Source organism: Triplophysa dalaica, chromosome 12 (genome assembly GCF_015846415.1).
Source record: "Triplophysa dalaica isolate WHDGS20190420 chromosome 12, ASM1584641v1, whole genome shotgun sequence".
Classification (NCBI taxonomy): Eukaryota; Metazoa; Chordata; class Actinopteri; order Cypriniformes; family Nemacheilidae; genus Triplophysa; species Triplophysa dalaica.
Window position 1 is genome coordinate 18,879,477 of NC_079553.1, and position 15,320 is coordinate 18,894,796.

Here is a 15,320-nt window from a genome sequence, read left to right on the forward strand (position 1 = left end):
GAGTTGGAGCCCTCACACTTCAATTCAACTCATCTCTGACATCACGATTTCATCTCAGACTTCATACGTTTACAGATCTGGTCACACCCATGTGACATATATAAAGTGAAACATTAAAGCACTGTCTCTAAATCGCTTACTAGGGGTAGTCCAGAGACACAAACTGCTCAGAAGCGTAACAAAAAATGACTTAATAAAGTTATACGTTTTGTGTTATATTAAACCTCTAGAACATGCCCTGTGAGTCCAAACTCCTTATAGACCTTTCTGTATGTTTCTTAACAGGAGAAATATGAGATTTGTTGAGCTCAACACTCTTAATATTGCTTTTCTTCTTTCTATAAAGGCCGAAGCGACATAGCAAATTTATATTTATGCATTTGGCAGACGCTTTTATCCAAAGTGACTTTGCATTATCATATACATTTTGTTTCTAAGTATGTGCAATCCCCTGGGATCAAACCCACGACCTTGGTGTTGTTAGCTCCATGCTCTTTCCACTGAGCTACAGGAAAGCTATATGAAAGGTTGAAGTCTATGCTGAGAACATAAACAAATCTAATGGATTCTTGTGTCGATATGCAAACCTACTTTAAGAAACAGTTCACCCAAAAATGAAAATTCTTTGTCTATTGTATACGTTTTTACGCTTTTTGTTATGATGAACACAGAGAAGATATTTGGAAGAATGTTGTAATCAAACAGTTCTGGGACACTATAGAAACACTAAAAATTACTATTTTTATACATTGTTTACACTAAATTGGGAAAAAACTACTATGTTAGTCAATGGTTTCCCCGACCTGTTTAGTTTCCCACATTCTTCCAAATATCTGCTTTTGTGATCATCAGAACAAAAAAATGTACACAGGTTTGAGGGTGATGACAGAATTTTTAGTTAGGTGAACTATTCCTTCAGTCTCCACCTTTAATATCACATAGATTCATGGACCGGTTTCAACCACCAGTTACTTATATTAAGGTATATTTCTGCTATATCTAGAAATTAAGAGTACATTTGCAAAAACAGATAACACCGTTTTTAAATTATTATTTTTTTTTATTGTGAATTCCAAGTAATATCAATCAAACTGCAGTTGGGTTGTTATATTGAGGTAATAGTAACTCAAAATATACAGCTAACTAATACAATAAAACAGAATAAAAAGTTGATCAAATTATTAAATTTAACAAAAATTATGTTTTTGCAAATGAACATTTTTCAAACTTTGTTCGGTTCAATTTTGTTCAGTGGCACAGAAATGACTTCACCTTTAACCCTCTCCAAGATTGAACATGTGTTAACATACCTGAGAGTCTGTGTTCTGCTTGATTTTCCCATCGAAAGGTCCCCACGTTGTTCCTACAGGAAGCTGTTGACGGCTGAGAATCCGACGCTCTCCATCTTTGTTGAACAGGTCCAGCTCACCTGTGACAAAACAGAGCGGTCGGTCTTTACGTCACACAGTAAATGCTTCATTTTTTGGCCATAATAGCTAAAATACACAAAATGTGAGTGAGCACAGAGTCCACTGGAGCCAACCATTTTTCTTTTCTTACTATTTGATAAAGAAAATAAAAAAAATCTGCGATTTGTAAAAAATAAATTGCACAAAATGTATAGAAGTGAATGTAGCTGTAAAATGAATGTAGACTACAGATGAAATAATATGTAATGATCTCACGTTATGTTATGACTTTTGATTGCAGACTTGACAACCCATAGCTCAGACTGTGACACTGAAACATTAAACCTTTCCTCAGGACAAAAATCTGAGATGCAGGAAACTTCAGCCGAGTTGGAAACTTCATTTAAGTCTTATTCATTGAGATGAGCAATCAGCATTAAATGTTATATTTCCGCAAATAGAATTTCAGCATCTGAATCATTTTTATCACTTCCCGTGATCGTTGTTTAACAAGCAACCGTAGTTCATGATTCAGACCCCAGCACCTGTTCTCATAGCCGATGCAGATCAGACGGAGCGCATCAAACCGGAGGACGCTCTCTCCTCTCCAAACAGCGTCCCTCTGATAAAACCTCGCTGAGATGTTACAGGCTCGCCGGCTGGCAGCGTGAGCTCTATTTCTGCTTTTCCAGGAAGGGGCCGAGGCCTCTTATTAGCGCTGCGCTGAGCTCAGAGTTAATTAACCGTGTCACGGGATAGCACAGCGAGCCCTGCGACTTCCCCGAGCGCCTCTATCTTATCGCTTAGATTTTGTGTGCTTTTTTCGGACGGTGATTAATCAAACAGTTATTATAATAGACTGCCTGGTCATGACTCTCATCTCTGAGGGCCGGGGGGGGCTCTTGTCAAGAGAATCTCAAGTGCAAACTTCCGGCTGGTTTTTACAGTGATGTTGAGAGGGTTTGAGGTCGACCTGTGACTGAGGAAGATTTATCCCTCAGAGAATGACTCTTATCTGCTTTATCTTCCTGCGAGCGCACTGCAACAGCACTCGATGACAACACCAGAGCTCTTTACCGCCAGCCGGGACTGAGAAACTGTTCGCTGTACTCACGTACAAATGCTTTTTTCCTCATATCTCAAACCAAACCATGTGTGCGGGAAAATATTGCTCAGATGTCGCTCTTTGGTAGCTCAGGAGATTTAATGTAGTTCTCAGATTTACACTGTTTTTCACTGTTTGTAACCTGTTATACTTTTAACAATTAGACATGTTTCCATACTACAGCATTTGTTCTCCGTTTAATCATATTTCGCTGTACGATAAACGACATTATTCATTTTTAGCGGTTTGACTGCACTACTCCGCACCGCCGGACACAACATGAAGGCGTTTCCGTAATACACATGTTTCTTGACCTGTACTAAATAAATACTGGTTGAGAGATGATCTTCAGCGTGCTCTTTGTTGGCTGAAAGCACTACGGCAGTGATTGAACTTTAAAATGACCTATTCAGCTGCGTTTTTCTCTGCAGATATCAGCACCGTATCTGTGACATGCTCACACGCCGCAGTGCTTGTGTGGAAACTCCCCAGCGGCTAAACAAACATCCTCCTCAATACCCATCTGCTTGCTAAACATCTGAAATAAAGCGGGACGTACACTTCGGTATCAACACCAAGTAAGAAATTATGTAATAATATTAACCCTAAATAGTATAATTAAGCAGTTACTATAGTCAAATTGTAGTATTCTTCAGTATATTGTAGCAAGTTTTTGTAATTTTAAACTAAAGTATTCTGTAGTATTAACTGAATTGATTAACGTTAACTAAATACTAAATACTGTAGTATATTTTAATATTCATTGTACAATAACACCAAGTATATACTAAAGTATTTTACAAAATAAAAATAATTTGAATATATTTATAAATACAACAAATAAATAATAAGAACAATATGTTTTTTTTTTCAAATATACTAAAAAAATAAATAACATTAAAATAATAACAAATATTTAAAAAATATTATACAAACAAATACTGTACGAAATACTTTTGGGAAATGTTATGATAACTCAAACTATTTCATACTATTTCAATAAGGTTCTAAGTATCAATTAAACCTTAAAATCATTCTAATACATTCAAAGAATTGCTTGTGTGCTCATTCCACGTTAGAAAGCTCAGAAGAGAATGCGGGAGAATTCGGTGGTGGAGGGTCTCTCTGAAGCCTGTCGTGATCCCACCAGCCTGTTGGATTGTGGGAAACCTCATTAAAGGGAAATAATTAAGCGTTGGAGCGCAGCTGGTCCACATCACAGGCCGGCTAAATCTATGCTAGCCCGTCCCTGCTTGATGTGCTCTGCGCCCACTCTGATAAGACCTCATGGCCTTTCGCCACCATGGCACAACTTACTCTTTAGCCCTGGACGACACTTTTACACAAATCCACAACGCTTCCCATGCTGGGGCGTGTGCTGGTTCTGTTGTCTGGGCTGGGGCGAGTGGGGCGTGTGGACATCTGAAGTCATAACGCTAGAAAGTAAAAGCGTGCCAGTCAGCCAAGTCTCATCTTAAACCTCAGAACCCAGCTGGCTCATCCCAGCTGCTACAGATACCACACAAGCCCAAGAGGCAGAACGGCGGCATACTGCTCGGTGTGTGAAATGTTCCAGCTTGCCACCATCGCCTGCTTGCCACTGGCGTTTAGATGTTGACTCGCTATAGATTACAAGATCAAGATGTACAGTCCGAGATGATCCGCTTGATTTTGGACGGACGTCAACAATGCTGAATGTGGAACGGCATTACAGACATGCATGTGTTTCTTTTCTAGACTGTCTAGGATCAAACACACAATGACGTGATTTACTGAGTGCTAATAAAGACAACTAATTATGACACAAAGCATATCAAATGGAATTCTGTGGAAGTAAACAAAATTGAGAATTATTGCAATATTTTCCTTTACAAAACTATAAAAACTATAGTTTATTTTTGGGTAAAGAAGACGGGCACCACTGTGCATGTCTGGGAGAAAGTGAAATGCCCACGTGCATAAATCTTATCAACCTTGTAAAAATATTGTTTTTAGCTAGACATTCATAAATCCAGCGAGTCTGACAGAAAAAAACTAGCTAAAACCGGTTTGGTAATCGAAATTTATTGTTTAGCTCATTGACAAAATGTTATATGCTCCCTCATTTGTAAGTAGTCTTCAATAAAAACGTCTGCTAAATAAATAAATGTATATGCAAAAGTTCATTATCCTGCCGTGGATAAGCACAGACCTGCAACACATCAGTTTAAAACAGCAACAAAAAGACACAACCTGCTTATTTACTTTCCCATGTTTTGAAACCCCCAAACTCTCTCATCACCCAGTTCAGAAATGCCACCATCTTGGCACGCAGGAGCTGTTGATATGAGTAAAGAGAACTCCACCCCCCCATCTCCCCCTCGATAAGATCATCTGTCGCTCTTCCCCGGGGTCCGCCGCTCCCCCTCACCACAGATCCTTGGCAGAACCATGAATGTCCCCTTTGTGCGTGGAGATCTTTCTCCGATAGCCCCAAAAAGATGCCGCACGCGGCAACTGTTTGTTTCTCCCCGTGACAAAGGGGCAGTAGGCTGGGGGGAGGGAGGCTCATGCGCCCCCTTTAAAATATGGAAAAATACGAAGCGAGATATGTATAGATTTAGTAAGTTTTGGCGTAAGTATCACCGGAAACAAAACAACTGAAACAGCTTTTCAAGAATCATCATCTGCTGCAGATGAAAACAGGAGGCCCTGCTCAAAACAGGCAACACCGGTATGAGTGTTGACTTCAAACAAACAAACCAACCCACTGAAATCGCACATTAAACTATTAAAGCAATTCTAGTTAAAAAATATTTTACCCAGAATTCCTTTCTTACAGTCACTGTGATCAGGTCATGACAGATGTTTGAAAAAGATGGTCACACATACTTGTCGAGTTTGTGGGTACAGACACCCAACAGCGACGTTTGACAATTCAACAGTCACATATCAAGATGTACGAGGGCTTATGAAGCAAATGAACATACTGTGAGGGGCAGATGGAGAGAAACGGAGAGCTCTATATCACTCCACAAAAGGTGCGGGAGCTCGGTAGGAGATATGCGATCTGAAATTTTACAGCTGAAGGAGAAATGTCAGAGCGCTTTGATAAGAGAATGATGAACTTTTCTCTAGCCCCCCCAAACCCCCATTATCAGGCGGCAGAGGCAAATGCATCATTTTTATCCCACGGCTTTACCATTATCTTCACTGCAGACACTTGTTTTAAAACACGCAAGGACCTTTTTACCTCCCTCTCTCTCTCATTCGCTCGCTCGCTCGCTCACTCACTCTCTCACATACACGCACTTAAGATCACTCTCTACCTCTCTCTCTTTCTCACAGCCACTCACCCATAAACTTCTACTCTTCCTGGAAGAGGCTGGAATCATTTGGATCATTTTGAGATTTTTGGGGGGAGAAGAAACTGTGTCTGTTTTACCCTTGTTAAAGGATAGTACCACTTTACAGAGAGTGCTAATTAGCTTTTAAAAGTAAATAAACAAAAATACATGCCAAAAATGTTATCAGTACCTCAAGTCTCTTATCTGCAGTAAATATGCAAGTTTTGGCAAAAAAGTTTAGGCACGGCATCTGCAAAAAGAAACTATGATGCATTATATATTGCACACATGCATTCAAAAACACTTCCATGGTGATTGTTTCTTTAAAGTTAAAAACTCTTGTTATCTGTGGCTGACACATAAAAAGAAGTATTCAGGCTATATGAGTAATACTGTAATATTGCAGGAGTGTAAAGGTATGACAGTACAGAATTTTTATGATAAAGCATTCAATTATAAACTCTGCATATCTGCTAAAGGCAGAGTAAAAAATAGTATTTATTAAAAGCTACAAATGTTATGTGTTCAGACGATTGTCTCCAAATCAAACCTGACCCAAAGTCATTCTGACATTTCCGAAGGCCCTTCTGTCACAGCTCTGAATAATAACCTGGTGCTCTATCTACATCCATAGGAGCGTTTATTCCAGACTAGATAGTCTACAAATCTGAAATTCTCATGTAGGACGTAATTCCTCTTCCTCCTGTCAGCACAGACTGACTAATAGTGTCGCTATCTACTGGAAATGCCCGCATGCGCTTTGAATTATGGGAATGCGGCATCATCGGAGGCTGAACGTTTGGATATATTGTGCTTCTAGAAGACACACAACGCACGTATCTGAAGGTGGGTTAATAACCGCTGTGCTCCCGGGTGAAACAATAGCTGGCGGATATCCCGCATGTTTGTTTTTTTACAGCGTTTACAGGTGCTGTTTCTCCTCCAGGGTGGGAGCGGGTCATTAGCTCCCTCGGCTGCCGCCCCCCCAGTCAATTACCACATTTCAAACTTTCCTCCAGCGCAAATCCGGCCGCTCCTGCCTGCATGACCCAGTTGTCTTTTGTGAGGAGGTCTTAGCTCCAGCAGTTTGACAGTCAACAGATAAGATGGATTAAGTTTTTTTCCTCACTCTCCCCTTCTCTCTCATCCGCTTTTGATATAAACGGCGTAAAAGCAGGTTAAATCAGTCACTTTCAGGAGGAGTTTTTAAATGGCTAGAGATTGAGAATGATAGAATGCCTAAACTTGACACGGGGTGCAGAAGGTCGTGGCCACAACGTTTTATAACCAACAAACTGCTGATGAAGATAAAAACCGAGAAACTAAAAGCTAAAGACAAGAACTAAATACATAAAAATGCAGTTCTTTATATACACAGTCACATACTGTATATACTATACTGTTCACTATAGTCCTTGCATATTCTTTTGTTTTTGAGGATGAGATTGCTTCCTGTCTTTGTTTGTTCATTGGATAAAAGTGTCTGCTAAATGACTACATGCAAATGTTAATTTAAAACTGTATAAGCAAAAGTAAGCGCTAAATATTTGATGTACTATATAGAGATAGTCTATATATAGCAGCGCCAGCTTCCGGTTTATTTTATTTGATCTTTTTTCACTTACATAGATAATATTACATTTTGAACTGTTGGTTGTTGTCTGTCTGTGCAGTGCCAAAAAACATAAACAGAAAGTGCCAATGGAACTGCCTCGTTTACATATTCCTAAGTGATCTATAGTGTCTCTCTCTTATAGCATAAATATATGTGTGTATACTCTAGAGAAAGTGACACTATAGACCACAATAGCATGAATGAGTATATGTATATATGTACTTTTTAGATAACATTTTCCCTTATACATACCAAACCATATGAACATATATTTATATATATATACGGGGTGCATTATATATATTAAAAATACACAGTCTTAGGAACACATAGTTGATATTTATAAGGTAAAATATATATTTTAAATGACATTAAAATGCATAGTCCTATACTATACTATACAATACTATAACAACTCTTCACCACATTACATTAACAACAAGAGGTAGGACTATAATGCATTAAGGTTAGGCATTTTTAGCCCTCCCCTTCAGGCCAAACATACAACAAACCAACCATAAAGGGAAGGGTAAAATAAAGCCCTGCCCTAGATTTTTTCTAATTTCAAAAGCTGTTTCACTCGGATACACGTCACGATACGGAAAAGGAGTTCTTATTTATAATACTTAACAAGACATTAATGAATTATATTTTAATAGAATATTATACATGTAAAATTTCTTTAAATGTGGAAACTAAGTGTGTCGGTAGTGAGAAAGGAAAAAGTTGTGTAGGCAGCGTGACAAGAGAATATTCATTTTTAACTAGAAAAATAAAGTTATTTGTTAACTTGTTAGCCATGTTAAAGGTACAGTACTAGTAGATGTGTTACTTCACATAAATTCAGAGTTAATGTAAATATCTTTTTCTGTGTTTAAACAGGCTTTCATGTTATGGAGGATGAGAATATAAACCCTGGACACTTCTTTCTTCCACGATTTCTTCATTTTTATTACTCATATGTAGAATATTCTGTCAATGATTTTTGTCATTTTCTGTCATTTGTGAAAATATAGTAGAACTTCCAAATATTGCTTTCACAATATTTAATTTTTTTTAAATTACAACATGCACTCAGACAAATCGGGATGTGTTACAGTTATGAGAATTTCAGCAGAAAAAGCAATAAAATACTTAAATAAATAATTCCTATGTCAAAATTGTGTTTGATCTATGGCAGAGAACACAATAATTTTTATTAAGATAATTATTTGTGTTACCAAATTGTGGGTTTTACAATTCAAATCTTAACTGCCATGATGTTTCTGTGTCCTGAAAAATCGCCCTGGGGTGAAACAAATAATGTTTAAATATTCCGTCAAATTATTCTGTGTAGTTAACAAGAGATTATAAAAGCTACATGCATAACAAGCATGCAACAGAATAGAAACATGTTGTTCGAGTCATTTTTACTCGATCGGATGGTCCAATAGAGTAGTGGGGACGGATGGTCCACAGTCCATTAAAAACAATAAAAACAGGCTGTTTACTGGACCAGACTGCATGTTAACACTTAAAAGTATTTTGTTATTTAACACAATGGACCTCTCAATCAAAGTATATTTCATCCATATTATAGAATTGACTATCTGTGAGAAGATTACCTGGATATCAACCTCATGACCTTGTCATTACGATCATAGTGTCACGGCCGTTGACCTACACGAAAAATAAAGGAAACCCTGACTATAGGAGACGAAAGAAATCAGATCTCCTAAAGGTAAGAGTATCACCGTTCCATGATCAACCACCTGCTTGTACACTTATAGATCACCTGTAAAAGTGTGTAAAACTAGTTAGTGAGACGACGCATTAAGGACACATCCAGACTGTGTGTTTATAAGTGTGTGTGTGACAGGGGAAGTAATCCTATACACAGGCTGCTATTGTGAAATGAGAAGCTGGCCTCATCGGCTGGCAGAGAGCAGATGCACCTCTCTTCCTCTATCCTAATCTGGAAAGGACTTAAAGGCGTCTTATCTCCGGGCTCTCCTGCTTCATTTCATGCTTGATTTACTTTAATTTGTCTGATAGGGCACAAGGATTTGGAAATGGCCCATCTTTCACTGGAAAATGTTCTGATTTTTCTCCGGCATTGTTATGTGGCGGTTTTGACTCCCGTTTCTCTCTCTCCTTCTTTCTCTACCTCTATTTCTCTCACTCTCTTTTTTTCGTTCCGTCTTCCTGCAGAACAGATCTCGCTCTTGTGCAGCATTCTGTTTGAGTGCATTCAGATTCAAGCTAACGCAGCAGAAACGAAAGCGTCTGCGAGATTTCGTCGGCTCCTGCGGAGGTCTGTTTGCCTTTCAGATTGGCAGCGAGCGACGCCTGAGGACAGAAGAGTAGCCGAGTGCTTCAAACCGCAGAGATCTTGTGTTTAACGTATAGAGGGTGAGACTCGCCCTCGTCTCGCCCACAAGTGTGTGAGTTGATAAAGTCAGAGAGGAAGAGAGCTGCCGGCCCACACACGGCTCAACCTCTTCTGCTGAAGCAAAGGTCCCAGCACAGCTCTGAACAGAGACCTTGCTGCTAAAGCACAGTCTGATCGTCTGGATCTGCATGTATCTGATAAATCAGACACTGGGGTTGAGCACTGGGGCTTAAAAATCTGAGATGAGATCTCTTTTATAACTCAGTCGTTCCTCCGAGACAACAATGAATTTACAATAAAAGCAAACAGAAACAGAAAGCCTCTTTTTTTGTCTCACACAGCCACAAGAGGAGATCTTAAATGTCACAAATGTGGCTAAAAAGTACCCAAATCTGAAATCAAAAGTCAATATAATTGATCAAATCAATATGAATTTACACTACATAATCTATAACAATTTTATAACTCTATACAATTAATGCATTCATCAATCATCTTAATTGTATTTCCATTTTCCTAAGCACTTTGAGGAGAAACATCTAGGCTTAAAATTAATACTCAATTTAAGAATAAAATCTGAGCAAACAACTCCAGTCGAAACTCCATCACAAGACCATTTTAACCAACCAATACATCTTCCCTCAAGAACGTTTGAGGTTCAAAAGATGAGCTACCATGACAACACAACTACTCACTCTCTCTCTCTCAACCTCACAAGATGTTGATGAAAGGAGGACAGATATTGAAATTCCTTTCACAGACTCGGTGTATTTGTGATAAACAGAATGAGGATTTAGTCACATGTCTTCAGTCACATGCTCTGCCTAAATTAACACTGACTTGTTTGGTGAAAAGATGATTAATATGCCAATGAATATTGCGTAATTCGAAAGAAAAACACCTAGGTATGAGCAGACCATGTAAACTGAACACTGTATATAATAATAATAGCAACAAATATTCCTACTGTTAATTGTGTCAGAAGAGTTTCTCACGTTTCCCTCGAGGTGTATGTTACTGTGATTTCAACATGGGTTAAAAGGTAAAAATGTCATCCATGGGAAAAATATATCTGTGTATATATTTGTCTTTAATGTGTAACATTGGTAATAAAATGGTCCATTGCAGAGGGATGTTTATGATCGCCGAACATCATTGTAACAAGGCACAATAATATAGATTATACCCAGGTGTGCATTTTCCAACACTAAACAATGCCTTAAGGCTCAGATATATTGTATTAAGTAACTAAAAATAAGATGTCAAACAATAACAAATCATCTCTAAAGATTTTTGCATTCAAAACTCTAAATGACTATTCTGAACTGCCGGAACATCTGCTGCTGTTAACAGATTCGCTTCTTACACTAACAATTCATCTTTTATATTTTGTCAAAATATACTTTAAGGATCAGAACTAAAAATGAAAATGTCGTCTTCACCTTTAAGTAATTAACTTATAAATGATGATGAACACAGAAAGATATTTGGGAGAATGCTTGTGACCAAACAGTTCTTGGCCACCACTTACTACCATTGTAGGAAAAATTACTTTATATATGTTTTGTTCTGATGAACACAAAAGAAGATATTTTGAAGAATGTAGGAGAGCAAACAGTTCTGGGCACTTTTGACTACCATTGTCATTTTTCCTACAATGATAGTCAACGGTGGCCAAGAAATGTTGAGTTGTGGTTTCAAGCATTCTTCCAAATATCTTTCTTTGTGTTTATCAAAACAATGTAATTTATACAGATTTCGAACAACTCGAGGGTGAGTAAATGATGACTTTATTTTGAGTTTTGGGTGAACTGTCTTATGTTTGAGTCATGTATAAATAAATAATGGGTTTTCATGGTTATTTCAAATATTTCATAATTATAATAAGTTAATCTACATCCAGAATGAATACTTAAACGAACGTCAATAACATCACCACATTTACTCGATGCACATTTTTTTTCATTATTTTCATTATTATTCTGAAATATTAATTGAATAATTGACATTGATCGCCAATAGGTGAGTGTAGTGATATTACTGACAATGACAGAAGCATTTATAACAATTAACTGTCCATCACTGTGCACCTCACAATTTTTAAAATGGATAACCCAAAACCAACAACAAAAAAACCACACTTGGCAAAAGTTTTACGCAACTTGCATCAAAGGAATATCAATATATGGTGGAAAAACATAATTATTATAACAACAGAGATATAAACATTATTGTTCATAACTGATTTAATGCGATTTCAGACTGCTTTGAGTGCTAATAAGCATGAAGTCATTTCTCTTAAACCTCTTAACATCTCTGATCAGTGGCCGTGTTTGCATCAGGACACTAAGACCACAAGCGAGAGTTTAGACTAATCTCTGCTTATATATTTCATCAGCCCAATGAACAGACTTATAGTTTTGTGTGCGACTATGAAGATGTTCAATCTAATGTTGCGCTTCGGTCTAATGTTGCCTTTACATCTTTGAATAACCGTCATTATGAGCTTTGCAGCAGTAAAAATAATTCGCATGGAAATTGAGTTGTATGAAAGTTCTTCTCTAACTCAATTGGTGTGACATCATACTGTATAAATACATTAAACATGGACGAGGCTTTAACAATAAAATATCAAATATGAACTACTATGCTTCCACATGATACAGCTGATGTTACCTGATACACTTTTGTCGTTTTTTTAATAATTTTGTTAAGAATGTATGCCGTGATTTTACCGTCATCAGTACAAACATGCATGAAATCATTTGCCGTCAGCGTTGCCATAGAAACACAAGGATGTAAACAGCTCAAAGCGGAAGTCATCAGCTCACAATGGCAATTCTGACAAGATGTGTTTCAGTCGAAAGGTATTAAAAATACATCTCTGAAGAGGTGAAGACTTTAGGAGCGATACAGAAAAAGAAATGGGAAAATAACACACACACACATATTCATACCAACTATGTATGCACTTACCAGAATAGCACAAGATTGTACGACCAACGTCGTCTACATAACCAAAGCTCATTCACTACTAAACTCTACTGTAGCACATTGTCACGACAATCTGATTTTGCACAAAAGCACTTATCTGCTCAAGACTAGCACAGAAAGCCTTCAGTAAGATGGCTGAGCACAGCGAACGAGACTCTGAAAATGAGCGCCAGTCAGGCATGTCAAAATTTCTTGATTACACGAGAAATAAACAACTCCGACGGAAAGCCGCTGCTCAAACTTGGTGCTTTGCATACATTAAATTCCGGTCCGTCTATAAGTCGTCTTAAAACGCTTAGGTATCAGCACGAGCGCCTCTGACAACCTTCCCTCACGAGTTAGGCGGCGCCGTTATCATGGCTCTCGAATGGATCTCGAGCTTCATGACAAAAGCCAGACGAAGCTCTCCTAAAGGATACATCTCTTTATGCACACTCTTCCTCACCGAGCCACATGTGCGGGCCGAGCGGGAGTTTACCAATCTTTGCTTTCCAAGACTCTCTCTCTCTGGTTTCCTTCACTCCGTGTTAAAAGCTTGAGGGGTTCAATCAATGCTGCTTTGATCTCAGCTGGAATTATAATTATTTAACATTGTTACAAGGATTTCTCTAATCCATTCTACCATTAAATCTCTTTTAGACCCTCATCTTCAGGAGTCTAATCTGCATCTGGAGCAACCCCCCCCCCCCCGGACGCCGCCTTGACTTAACGGCCTTTTCTGAATAATTAGAAAAAACACACAAATACAGAGAACGAAAAAGAAAGACGAGAAGCATCGGTAGGTGATGTTGCTTTGGTCCGTTGACACAAAAAAAAATTCTCAAGGGATGAAAAAAAAAGATGTTACTAAGAGAACACAACTTGTTTCTTCATTTAGTTTGCGTACAATCAAACCCATGGTTGAATTAAATATGTGTAAATCCAAACTAGAAATTCTAGGTCAATTTAAACCAGCGAATGGGTTTGTGCATATTTTACCCAAACATGGGTTGAAAGTAGAGATGCACCGTTACAAAATTTCTCCTCTGATAGCGAATATTTATAGTGATTTCTGCTGATGCCGATACCGATAGTTTGATGGTTATATTACCTCGCATTAACTAAATTCTGAAGATTAAATGAGCATTTCTTAATTTTCTCAAGGTTATTAATTCAAATAATGTCTATTAATTTTGAACTTAAAACTTTTTAACATTTTCTACAAAAAGAGAACAAATTAATAGCATTTTCCTGTCCTCTTTTGATTGACCGGATATATCGTCCATGACTATCGGTTGTTTTTAAACTATCAACCAATAGCCGATAGTGTGAAAAATTGCTTTTATCGGCCGATACCGATATATGGGTGCATCTCTAGTTAAAAGTAAACGTAACACAAGTAAAACTATTTGAATTTATCTTTGTTTTCTTTTTTTTGGGCCTTTTTGCATCTTTTGTGTGGATAGGACAGTGAAGGGTAAGACGGGAATTAGAGAGAGGGAATCGGAAGCCAGGAAAGACCACTAGCCGAGATTCGAACTCGGGTCGCTGGAAGTGCTACTGCACAATATGTCGGTGCACAGTCCACTGCACAACTTGGCGCCGACCCGATTTGAATTTTTGGTGAACTATTCCTTTAAACCCTCTGGCTTCTTCCTGCGATTCTGTCTGATCACTATACATTTTCAAATCCACCATCTGTCTGTTTTGCTCTAGAAACAACAACATCAAAAAGAGACACGTGCATGTTGAAAAAACACCCTAGCGGCCTTTTCGCAAATATTTGTGCCGGTGATATAAATAGCAGCAGGGCAAACGCAAACATTTGTCGAGGCACCTGCCATGCTATCGTGACCATCTGCTCTATAAATTCACGTTCGATGACATATGTGCATTAACGCTGAAGCGGGTGAAGGGGTCCGGTCAAGGGCGGTTGGTGTCGGCTCAACGTACTGTACAGGTGGGCTAACAGGAGAACAGAGAATTTTGGGTACAGTGTGTGTTTACTGACCGTAGGGAGGTGGTGGTTTGACTCCCGGACTTCTTCAGCAGAACTTGTCTGTGTTCTGCACGTGGATCTGGTCCAGCTGGCACACACAGAGAGAATGAACTGTGTCCTACAGGCTCTGCTGAGTTCAGACAGCCGATCATGTGGAGATGTGTCACTCCTCAAGGTGATTGGCTTTTGCTGAGGGATTGGTTACTCAATGCTCATTGGGATGATGCAGATTCTTTAGTCATTTTATAATCGCAGTTTATATTCATGTCAATGTGCATTTTCGTGCATGTCAGCTGGTGTCAAGATGGTTTCATCGGACGCACGCACCTTAACGATCTTTTACCAGCTTACCGATTTTCGGGTGAACTGTTTCTTGAATTAAAGTAGATGTTTCTACCCATTACATAACCTGAAGTCAGAAGTATTGTTACTATACTTTCAAAAGAGGCAGAAAATGCTGTTTTCCATCATATGACCCTTTTAAGTTACAGCTGAAGTCCTCTAAAGGGCAAACAAAGTGAT

The 15,320-nt window shown here is 38.4% G+C and overlaps 1 protein-coding gene across 3 annotated transcripts in view; it reads right to left on the reverse strand.

Annotated features, from left to right (window-relative positions):
* Positions 1-15,320, reverse strand: part of zfpm2a (zinc finger protein, FOG family member 2a) — a 143,276-nt gene that overhangs the window by 73,376 nt on the left and 54,580 nt on the right. For all 3 annotated transcript variants that reach the window (XM_056763030.1, XM_056763031.1, XM_056763028.1), the window contains exon 4: positions 1,311-1,429. In XM_056763030.1, coding sequence (XP_056619008.1) covers positions 1,311-1,429 — 119 coding nt within the window. The remainder of the gene's footprint in view (positions 1-1,310; positions 1,430-15,320) is intronic.